General features: G+C 37.6%; 1 gene segment (V, D, J or C); it reads left to right on the plus strand.

Annotated features, from left to right (window-relative positions):
* The first annotated feature begins 477 nt into the window (after nt 1–477).
* LOC107600655 (Ig heavy chain V region-like) lies at nt 478–972 on the plus strand. The segment is given in 2 exon segments: nt 478–545; nt 626–972. Coding segments are annotated over 2 exon segments (393 nt in total).
* The last annotated feature ends 11,816 nt before the right edge of the window (nt 973–12,788 follow it).

Below are 12,788 nucleotides of genomic sequence, written 5' to 3' on the forward strand. Positions count from 1 at the left end.
TTGTTGTTAGAAAACAGTTCAGGCTAAAATCTACCTTCATTATAGTTGACTCTTGCATTATTGTATGCAAGTGTTGTTTTGTTCACTTGTTTATGTAATTAAATTTTTAAAAATATGATGACATTTGAGTTTTTAATGTTTAACAGGATTAATTAAAGACAAGTTTGCTGTATGCAACTAGTTGCATACAGCATACATATCCACTGCCTGAGAAAAAACACATTTTGATAACTGGGATTTTTGACTCAAAACCTTTTATTGTCTTGTGCGACAAATAGCCCTGGCCCCTCAGATAACAATTACAACTTTTTACATTTGACAAATTCCATGTATAGCACATTATTTATTGATAACATGGCAGATAAGTCAATATCCAACCCAGCAGGGGGCAGTAGAAGTAAAAACACGTAGATGTGAACAGAATAAATCAGACTCCACCCATTTTTCCAACAAACTTGATTAGCTCACCCGTGAGTTTTCATTCAAACCAGAATTCAACATGAGTGAATTTCCAGTCAAATGTTTCCTGCTTCAGTGTTGCATTGGTGAGACATTACTTGCAGATATATACTTGCATATCTATGGAATCACTGTAGTTTAATCTGTTTATTTAATGGCCTTACAGGACTGTGTTTGATGTTAAATGTTACACAAACTCCTAGAAACCTTTTCTTAGTTACTGGAGCGTCCATGAACATCACCTGCAGTCACCATGACAAAACCTATGACAAAATCTACTGGTACCAGCAGTCTAATGGGCAAAATCTCGAGCACCTTGGCTTTCTTTCATTCAAGCAGGACTTGGTTGACAAAAAGGATTTCACAATAACAGGAGATGCAGAGAAAGAGGCGTACCTGCTGGTGTCGTCTGTGAAAGCTGAGCACAGTGCTGTGTATTTCTGTGCAGTGAGTGCAGCACAGTGCTACAGGTTTATAGGAGCCTGCGCTAAAAACCCCTCCCCCGTCACATGACACATCTGCACCTGGGTTGACAACCCAGTCAAATGAGGTGAACAACAGTCTTGGTCTTGATATATGACAGCTGTACTCTTATGACTGCAGAGGAAACAAATATTTAGAGAAGCAACTGCTGCATTGTAATCTTATTTATTCTATTGAATGTTATAATCATGATCAGATCAAGCATTTTAACTATAATCTCTATTTACTGGTTACCAGGTAAGTATTTCTAGTGCAATGCAGTCTATGTTATTTAATATACATATACCGTTGTGTGCTCCTCACCCTCTTGTAGTTTGTGTGGTTTGTTCTCCTGTCATTCAGCAGTCTCCCAAACATCTTCTACAGACAGTGGAGGAGAAAGAGGCAAATATTTCTTGCCACCATGGTGACAGCAGCTATCTATACCTATTCTGGTATCAACAAAAAAATGAAGGCGGTTCTTTGGAACTTATTGGAATGCAGACAGGTGATTCAGGTACTCCAGAGGAAAAATTCAAACCTCGATTTGCCCTATCAGGACATGCTACAAAAGATGCATTCCTGCTGATATCCAGCATATCTGCTGAGGACAGCGCAGTGTATTTCTGTGCAACAAGTAAGCACAGCCATATAATTCCTTATAACCGCTGACAAAAAACTGTTCACTTTGCACCTGTTTGATTAATAAAAAGCAACAAGATGTCTTGCATCTTCATGCCAAAATTGGTAATAAGAACATTTACAAATAGGGGGCACCAGTGAAAATGTGACGTTTCAGTATGCACCTGTTTGATTAAAAAAAAGTTTGGCATGAGGCCACAAGGTTACTTGAATATTTATGCCAAATCTGGCAATAACTGTTTTTACAAATAGAGGGCACTAATGAAAATGTGAGGTTTCAGTATGTATGGGGCTTAATGGTTCCAGGTTCAAGAGCATATTCTAGTCCAGTTCAGTCTCTATCTCGTTGTTCTTTCCTGAAACGTTTTCACTGTCCTCTCAAAAAAAGTCAAGAAGAAAAGACCAAAATAATACTGGTAATTTTTTAATCCAATTAAATCCCTAAAATGTATTTTAGATTTATCTTAAAACTGCACCAAGGACTAATGCACTTGAATTTGCACAAGCTCCCAATTCTATGTATTAAAAATCATTTCTTAACTTATCCTGCGCTGTTTATGTTACAGACAACACTTTAGGTTAGGTATTTATTTTCCTAAAATATCAAACATAATTGTTGTATACAGAAGATGAAAATAATCCCATTTATGTGAACTGAATGACAATACAGAGCTGGATTGTGACCAGAATATCACAGACACTTGGGGGTGGGCTTTTTTGATTTGGACCAACCTAACGTATAGGTGATTTCTTCCTGAGGTGAACAACAGTTTTAGTGTCAAGCTGTGACCTCTCATGACTGCAGAAGAAACAATTTAGAGAGGCAGCCATGGCACTGCATTTAATGTTATTTCTTCTGTTGCCTTTATTGAATGTTATCAGCATGATCAGAGCAATCATTTTAACTATAATCACTACTTACTGGCTACCAGGTAAGTGTTTACAGTGCAAAGCAGTCTAAGTTCTTTATTTTACATTCATTGTTATGTTCTCCTCGCCCACTTGTAGTTTGTGTGGTTTGTTCTCCTGTCATTCAGCAGTCTCCCAAACATCTTCTACAAACAGTGGAGGAGAAAGAGGCAAAGCTTTCTTGTCATCATGGTGACAGCAGCTACACATTCCCATACTGGTATCAACAGACAAGCAATGGCAATTCTTTAGAACTTATTGGAATGCTCAATTATGGCACAGTTTCTCAAGAGGAACAATTTAAACCTCAATTTAACATAACAGGACATTCTACAAAAGATGCATTCCTGCTCATAACCAGGATAAATGCTGGGATCAGCACAGTTTATTTATGTGCAGCTAGTTTGCACAGCCATACAATTCCTTTTAATCGCTGACAAAAACTGTTCACTTTGCACCTGTTTGATTAATAAAAAGCCACAAGATGTCTTGCATCTTCATGCCAAAATTGGTAATAAGAACATTTACAAATAGGGGGCACCAATGAAAATGTGACGTTTCAGTATGTATTGTTTGTTAAATGTGGGTTTTAATAGAGAACAACAGCAAAATGGCCTTCATCACAGATGTGTGTATTACACTCAACACATGATGAGTGTTTTTGCTCATGGGGACCCATGTTCAAAGCTGGCATGGAGCATGTTTTACTTCCAGTTTTCTGGAAATTACAAAATACATCAGTGATGCACAAATTTCTCCAGGTAATCTAGTCCCATCAGAATAGGGCTAAAAGCAAGGAGCCAATAAACAAGGGGTACCTCTTCCTGTTCTTGGAGATCTACCTTCAGCTCCAACCTTGAACAAACACAACTGAACCAGCTAACCAGCTTGGAAAGGGTGAACTGAACTTTGCAGATACAGAAGGCAAAATAATTTTCACATAAAGAAAAGGAAAAAGATTGGCAATGAAGGAGGATCCAGAGCTGTATGTGACCAGACTATCACAGACACTTGGGGGTGGGCTTTTTTCATTTGGACCAATAAGCACCTATCCCCTAACATCTAGGTGGTTCCTTTCTGAGGTGAACAACAGTCTCAGCCTCAAGATATGTGATAAGATATGTGAGAAGCTCTTTTGACTGCAGAAGAAGCAATTTAGAGAGGCAGCTATTGCACTGTGATTTTAATGTTATTTCTTCTGTTACTTGGTTGAATGTTATAATCATGATCAGAGCAATCCTTTTAACGATAATTACTGCTTTCATGTTAATAGGTAAGCATTTCCAGTGCATTGCAGTCTACGTTATTTGATGTATATGTATTGTAATGCACTCCTCACCCTCTTGTAGTTTGTGTGGTTTGTTCTCCTGTCATTCAGCAGTCTCCCAAATATCTACGGACAGTGGAGGAAAAAGAGGCAAAGCTTTTTTGTCGTCACGGTGACAACAACTATCAGTACATGTACTGGTATCAACAGAAAAGCAATGGCGGTTCTTTAGAGCTTATTGGAATGCTCAATTACGGCACAGCTTCTCAAGAGGATAAATTCAAACCTCGATTTAACATCACAGGACATGCGAAAGAGGATGTTTTCCTGCTCATATCCAGCATATCTGTTGAGGACAGTGCGATGTATTTCTGCGCAGCTAGTTTGCACAGTCATACAGTTCCTTTTAATCGCTGACAAAAACTGTTCACTTTGCACCTGTTTGATTAAAAAAAATCCACAAGATTTCTTGCATCTTCATGCCAAAACTGGTAATAAGAATGTTTACAAATAGAGGGCACCAATGAAAGTGTGATGTTTCAGTATGTGTAGTTTGTTAAATGTGGGAGTTTCAATAGAGAACATTAGGAAAATGGCCTTTATCACAGACGTGTGCATGAGTCTCGACACATACTGTATCAGTGTTTTTGCTCAAGGAGACACAGGTTCAAGACCAACCTGGGAAATGCTCTACTTGCAAAACTCCAGGCAATCTAGTCCCATCAGAATAGGGCTAAAAAGCAAAAAGTTTGAAATAAAAGAGGATCCAGAGCTGTATGTGACTAGACTATTCACAGACACTTGGGGGTGCGCTTTTTTCATTTGGACCAATAAGCAACTACCTATTACCTAACATCTAGGTGGTTCCTTTCTGAGGTGAACAACAGTCTCAGCCTCAAGATATGTGATAAGATCTTTCAACTGCAGAAGAAACAATTTAGAGAGGCAATCATTGCACTGTGAATTTAATGTTATTTCTTCTATTGCTTGGTTGAATGCTATAACCATGATTAGAGCAATCATTTTAACGATACTCACTGCTTTCATGTTCATAGGTAAGCATTTACAGTGCATTGCAGTCTAAGTTATTTTATGTACATGTATTGTTAAGCGCTCCTCACCCTCCTGTAGTTTGTGTGGTTTGTTCTCCTGTCATTCAGCAGTCTCCCAAACATCTTCTACAGACAGTGGAGGAGAAAGAGGCAAAGCTTTTTTGTCGTCACGGTGACAATGACTATCCATACATGTACTGGTATCAACAGAAAAGCAATGGCGGTTCTTTAGAGCTTATTGGAATGCTCAATTACGGCACAGCTTCTCAAGAGGATAAATTCAAACCTCGATTTAACATCACAGGACATGCAAAAGAGGATGCATTCCTGCTCATATCCAACATATCTGTTGAGGACAGTGCAGTATATTTCTGTGCAGCAAGTAAGCACAGCCGTACAATTCCTTATAACCACTGACAAAAAACTGTTTACTTTGCACCTGTTTGATAAATAAAAAAACACACACCATGCGTCCTGTATGGCAAACCTGCCAATAAAACAAATAGAGTATTTTTAACACCGCATATATGGACTATATGCACTAAATCACTTGGAATTTGAGCTAAACCTTAAGGGGTTGGGTTATCTCAAAATAAAAATTCTGCCATCATTTACTCACGTAGTTCTAAACCTGTATGGCTTTCTTTACTCTGAAGTAGCTAGTTAATTAGAAGTAATTGCTCATAAATGGTTTCATTTAACAGCAGATACAAAATGCTGGCTGAACATTTTTATTTTTGTTTGCTGCATATTACTGTGCTTCATTTGTGCATAGTACAGCAAGCCCACATTTTGAACTTAGTACTCTATAAATCATTGGGCAGATATTTTTTTTTGAGAACCTCTGACTGGGTAGGACTTAAACAACAATCACCCAATCACAGATAAGAACAAGTCACAAGGTTGCTAAACAATTTGCAGTCATTTCAGAATCTGTAATCTCTCTTGCATGAGTCTATCAGAATCAGACATTTATTTCAAGATGCAGCTTACCTTCATTTTCTTCTATGTGCTGTTCTGGTTCACAGGTAATTTTTGTACTCTTCTTAATGAGGAATGTTTATACTGCTGTAAAAAAAAAAAAATTTACCTTTTGATGGCATCAATGTGTTTTTCCCTCTAAAGAAATTTCTCTTGGTTCATCCATTGATCAACCTCCTGACATGATAAAGCATCTGGGAGACACTATGAACATCAGCTGCATTCACACTTACAGCAGCTATTACTATCTTTACTGGTACCAACAAACAACACAAGGAGAATCCTTCAAACTTCTTGGGCACCTTTACACGACAACATTCAATCCTGAGAAGGACTATCGCTTTCATATTTATGGGAACTCACAAACCCACGGGACACTTCAGATCTCCAGTCTTACTTCAGAAGACAGTGCAGTGTATTTCTGTGCTGTGAGCGACACAGTTTGACAAAACTCTGCTTTGTACAACAAAAACACCTGTCCTGCTCATAAAGTAACATAGAAGTTCATAGTAAAAGGATCATAGTAGAGCCATATTTATAAGCATTGGTTTAAAGTAGCTGATCATCATATTTATGTATTTATTTATTTACTTGCAGAAACGTCAGAAGTGTTCTATTGCATATTATTGATTGAACTTTAGTAATATAGGAACAATACAAACTGTTCTCTTTTGATGGGCATAATCCAGAAAGCTGAAAAGCCATTGTGTACCTCCAAGCATTTAAACAATTTCACACACAACCATGTTTACACTTTTGTATACATTGCATAAATTGAAACAGACTTGATCATACAAGTAATTGGAAGCAATGTCATCCTTGCTGGGCATAATCCAGAAAGCTGAAAAGCCATTGTGTACCTCCAAGCATTTAAACAATTTCACACACAACCATGTTTACACTTTTGTATACATTGCATAAATTGAAACAGAATTAGCTTTAAAAGTAATTTAATTACTTTAAAAGAATTCAGTAATTTTTACTATTTTTCTTTTCTTAGCTGTGTTTTTTTAAGGTCTGTGGGGACTACATTAAAATGGGTCAATTATAATTCAATTATGATAATGATATTTAAGAAAATGTAGATTAAATTCAATATCTGGAATATTCAAAACTGCAAATGGACTGTAATCATATTTTCTGGACACTTAACTGCATGTTTATTACAATTAAACAACATTTTTTGTTTAAATTTATAGTATTCAAATGAAATACAATTAGTTGAAATTAGGAATGTTTTTTTAACCACTTAAGTAGAACTTGAGTACACACACACACACACACACACACACTGCCAAATACTGTCAAGCATTTATGGTAAACTAAAATATACTTTAAAATAATTTATATTGAAACATGATAAGGTTTCAGTTTAGTACATTTAAAATAAATTACTGTAATATTGCATAATACAGTACAGTTCAAGTGTACTTACATGTGTTAAGAAACAGTCATGCAACTTACTTTCTTTAAGTACACTTAAGTGGACATTATTTCATTAATATTAAATCATCTAAAAGTAGTGTTTTAAAAATATATTTTTAACAGGATTTGAAGTACACTACAAGTGCACATTTAATACAATTAATTACACTTATTTTTTCACAAGGGTAATCATCAGTCATGCATGTTAACCTTTAACCAACATAGATAGATAAAATAAAAAAATCAAATTTAGACAGCACATAAAATGCTGTTTTTGTAAGCATTACCATATTGTTTAACTGCACAATCTGTGGTAAGCATTTCTGTGGTATTGTATATGTGACGATAGGGGGAGGTGTAATTCTAGTGAATAAACCTACATTAGAAGTGCTGATAATGTGTTCTCGTTGCTGAGTCTTACTCTCTGTGCAACTTCATGAGAAAAGGATGTGTCGTGTTGCTTATGGAATAGCCATTTTTAGCATCTTATTTGCACGTAGGAAGTTCTTGATTTATTTTACACCATTTCATTCTCTTTTGAAAAAACTCTAAAAAGTTAAAAAAAGAATACTTAATTTCACTCTTCATTTTCTTCATATAGGTCTGTCAGATTGTGTTCATTTTGATCAGCCTTTGTCTATATTCATAAAGCAAGACATAGAGGCAGAGATCTCCTGTAGACACGATGACAACGACTTAGATATCATGTTATGGTATCAACAACTCCATAACAGCAAATCACTGGCCCTCATCGGTTATAGCTATGGCAAAGCTGACCCAGCCTATGAACCTGAATTCCAGAAGAGATTCAAGATGACCAGAGATGACACCGTGAATGGAGCTTTGAAAATCTCTAACCTGAGTTTGTCAGATTCTGCAGTCTACTACTGTGCTGCTAAAAGGCACAGTGTTGTACACTCAATTACTTGCCTCACTAATAACCTAAGCATTAAAACAGGAAATACAGCAGGATCTGTGGTATTTGGTGTAAAATTACACATACTTCCTAATCTGATAAAGAGCTTATAGCAGAGTTGAAATTCTAAACTAAAAGAGGATGATTACTGGTGGCTATAATTGAGTGAATCTCACAAAGCATTTTAATGTCAAGAAAAGTTCAAAATATTTTTTTAATTAATTTTATTTATTTCTTTATTTGCAAATTAAGTTAGAAATAGAACAGGAAGTAAGAATATACTGTAATACTGTATACTGAAAATGTATGGCTTATCTAAAATTATATCAATTTATATCTATTAAAATGAATTTCATTTACAGTATGCTGAATTCCATCTTATTAAAATGTAAATTATTTCTTAAGTAATTTGTGACTTTATTTTATTTTCATTCAAAATATTTGTATTTTATTGTTAGACCCAATTATATTACAGTTATCCTAAGCATGATGTAAGAAAGGGGAGTGACTTTAAAATCTCTAGTTTTTCAATAGCCTATATTGAATAGATAAGTGGAATACACTTTACAGAGGACATTTTAAATGGCAATGTTTCTCCTTCTATGCATGTCACTGCTTTTTCTCAAAGGTATTAATTTGTAATGTTATGACAACATTTCAATGGTTTTCCTCTGATGTAGATTTTTATGGGATGACAAATATGAACTATCTTTGTATTTCCAGCAGATTTCAGTGATGGTGTTCTGATCACTCAGTGGCCGAAGTACATATCCAGTCTTCCAGGCTCCTCAGTTGAAATGCACTGTTACCAGAATGATACAGACTATGACTACAAATACTGGTACAGACAGATAAATGGTGAAGGACCGGTGCTTATTGCAAGCATCATCGGGACTGCTGAATCGATTGAGAAGGGATTTGATACTGCCTTCAAAGTGTCAAGTACAGAGACAAAGAAATGGATCCTGAAAGTGAATATTACAGACGGGATTGATGCTGTGTATCTGTGTGCTGCTAGTTTACACAGTGAATGAATGACAGTATACTATTAGACAAAAATGTTGGCACCCTGCAATCACACCTGCCTAATCCACAAATAAATGAAGCTAAACAGACAAGTCAACAGAACAAAGCACTCGCACTAACAGATCATACAGATAATGACGTCGTTGTACTCCTCCCTCCCCAAAAACAGCTTCAAATGAGACCTTTTTGATAGTCAGTAGGGGGAGATGCACATTGCTTATTTTAATGTAGAGGATTCCTTTTCATCTTCAGTAACATTATTTTTTGAGAGTGTTTCTAACCCTGCTATATAAGAATGTTTAGACCTGTATATGGACTGTGCATTTATTTCTTCTTGTATATAGGTAAGATGTTTTGTGATGCCAATATGATTAATAATTAATCTTTTTTTTTTGGTATTGTTCTTTGATGAAATCAAATATCTGTGAAAACCTGCCTTTTTTTTCCACAGGGAAGGTGACATGTGTGACCGTTCAACAGAACCCCAAACACATATTAGCCAAAAAGAACAATATGGTGGAGATAAAGTGTAGTCATGATGATAGTAACATGCTAAACATGTTATGGTATCAGCAGAAGGATACAGCCATGGTCCTGATTGTGTTAAGTTATGGTGCTACAGGTGACCCCAACTATGAGGATGAATTTAAAGACCGGTTTAAATTGGAAAGAACAGAAACACTGAATGGAGTTCTGAAAATCCCTGATCTCATTCAGTCAGACTCTGCTGTTTATTACTGTGCTGTCAGTATGCACAGTGCTGTAGTCTTTATTACCTGCCTGACTAAAAACCAAACCACCAGACATAAAGGAAATACACACAAAAACACTTCAACATCTCTAAGATTCAACTTTATCGAAAGTCTTTTTAATCAAAAGCCTTGTTCCAGAGTTTAATTTCTACATAAAAAGATTTCTCTCAGCGTTTAATCGAAGACACAATTGGAAGAAATAAGATTTACTCCAAAACGATACAATACAAAATACAATACCAGAAAGCTAGTAACAATAGTTGAATCTGATAAAACATATCAGTAAAAATCGCTGAGCAAATCAGAATCAAGAGTACTCTTTCTTGTTGGACTTGTGCCACAGGTAATCACAGGCTTGTCACATTTTTAGAAAAACACTGTAATTGCAAATGTGATATTGCTTTTATACAACAATTATTATTGAGTAGCCAATCTTACATTTATAAAACGTTAACAACCTGGTCTCGTGACGAAAACATACAGTACCTCTGAGAACTTTTTTGAAAAATGCGAAATATTTACCAATAAGTATATATCACTGCAGTTTCCAACAGAAATGAACACTAGAGTAAAACAGCGAGCACTTGTAATCGTTTTCATACACAGTTATGATTACAGCTCCATATATTTTGCTTTCTTTTTAGATGTAACAAGGCTTGCTCGGTAGCTCAGCCGACACGGAATTTAACTTAGGATGTGGAATCCTTGGTACGAATTCCATCAAAAACATGATTCACTATGAAAGAGCTGAAAGATGAGAGATCAAAAAACAAGCTAAATGCTTGTAATTGTGTTTTTACGTCACATTCGCTTTTGTTCATACTATTGGGTAGGTTTAGATGTAGTACAAATGGTACATTATTATAAAACGTCATGGAGCATCATTAGAGTTATAGCGCCACTCACATACAAAAACAACGCACATAATATGTACCATATGCACGACCACGTTCTTCTGTTCCGGGAAAAAAACAAACACTCTTTTAGCGCCACTCAGTGGACATTTCACATAGAATATGTCACGAATCGTTACATGGCGGTACGTATTTCGTGTCTTATAGCAGTTTTGTATTGTTTGTAGTGTGATCAACGTTTGCGTAAGTAGTAGACGTGTTAGGGAAGTAATATGTAACATTTTAATTATATTTTGCTAAAATGAACGAAATGACTCGAAAAAAGATTAGTTAATTTTGCTGAACGAGACTCAAAGGTCCGAGTCCGTAAAATGATCCAAACTTCCCATCACTAGCATGTTCCCTTTCATGGGAACGAGACACTGCGTTCTCTAGGGGTCGCTATGGGGAACGCCTCGTCGTGACCCGTGTCTGAAGCATACATTGAAAAAACACCAACAACACGTTGGCCGGCGACAGCCATGACATCACTACAAGCGCGACTATAGTATAAATAGGCGCCGGGAGAACACATCATCCTCTTCTTCGTCTTCATTGACTGTTTTGTTTGAAGCGTGCATTTCTGTGGTAAGAGCGATCTATTCATATCATTATGGCGAGCACTAGCAAAGCATTTAAGAGGATGTATGCATCCGTGTTGTCGTTGTTCAAACATCCGATGACACACACGATCTATGCGTTATTTGTACGGGCGAAGAGCATGCACGCGATGTCTCCAAGGGGGCAATTGGCTTGCACTGCGAGCGTTTTTCCAATGAAAAAGCTCCGCTCTCGTTTGTCTCTCTTTTCGAGGAAAGACAGGCAGCCATCTGCTTCCAGCGATTTAGGACTCGCCCCTGCTGAGGCACGGAGGAGAATGAGCTCATTGGGATCGCAGGTGGATCTGACCGATGAGTTTGAAGAGGGGTTTTCCCTTTTGCGATCGTCGGCTGTGGAAGAGAGTGAGCCGCTGGAGGATGATGTTATTTCATTAACATTATCTGATCCAGGGGCCAGTGCTCTGCTGGGTTCAGCCCAGCAAAAGCTGGAAATATCTGAGGAGGCCCTGAGGGATCACCAGGATATCCCCTCTTGCTGAGGCATCGAGCGGTAAGTATAGGTGGCATTTGCGAGAACCTTCTTGTGTAATGCTGTCTCAGGCATTGCTCCCCTCACCTTAGAGGGTTGTATTTGAGCTTGCCTCTACCGTTAGGCCCAGTACTTCCGGGTATCTGTGAACAGATGCTTGGAAAACTCTAAATCCATACTATGGTAAGTGCACACGTTATGCTTTGCCCACTTTCTAAAATCCACATAAGTGGTAAGTGTGCACATTACGCTTTTCTTAAATCCTATATGGTAAGGGTTATGCGTTATTAACCTCGTTACCTTTCTCTGAGTTGGTTTAGACCCCGGTACCTTGGGCTCCACTCATCTAATGTGTCTCTGTCGACACACTCTGGAAGTATCGCTCCTCTCACCATTGAGGGTTATTGTGAGCATGGTGCTTTCTTTCGAGTGGGCCCAGGAGTTCTGGCCCTAACAGGTAAGTTTTTTGGGGTATGTAGCCTAGGCCTTTGGCCGTAGGGAATAATGTCACTGACAGCCGTCTAACGTCCCAGGGGCAACTCCCATGGCAATATGGTAGAGTTGGTACTTAGTGCTCGCCATGGTTTCTGGCATGCACTCCCCTCAGCATGGCGGCGTGGGTATACTGTTCCCCATAGCGACCCCTAGAGGACGCAGTTCGAAGTTACCATGAAAGAAAACATCTCAGGTTACTTATGTAACCATGGTTCCCTGAGTAGGGAACGAGACACTGTCTCCTCTAGGTTTCTTGCAATGCTGCGGACGCAAGCTTCAGACGAAGAAGTGGATGATGTGTTCTCCCGGTGCCTATTTATACTATAGTCGCGCCGATAGTGACGTCATGGCTGTCGCCGGCCAACGTGTTGTTGGTGTTTTTTCAGTGTATGCTTCAGAGACGGGTCACGACGAGGTGTT

The sequence above is a fragment of the Sinocyclocheilus grahami genome, unplaced genomic scaffold, assembly GCF_001515645.1.
Source record: "Sinocyclocheilus grahami isolate Dianchi unplaced genomic scaffold, SAMN03320097.WGS_v1.1 scaffold288.1, whole genome shotgun sequence".
Classification (NCBI taxonomy): Eukaryota; Metazoa; Chordata; class Actinopteri; order Cypriniformes; family Cyprinidae; genus Sinocyclocheilus; species Sinocyclocheilus grahami.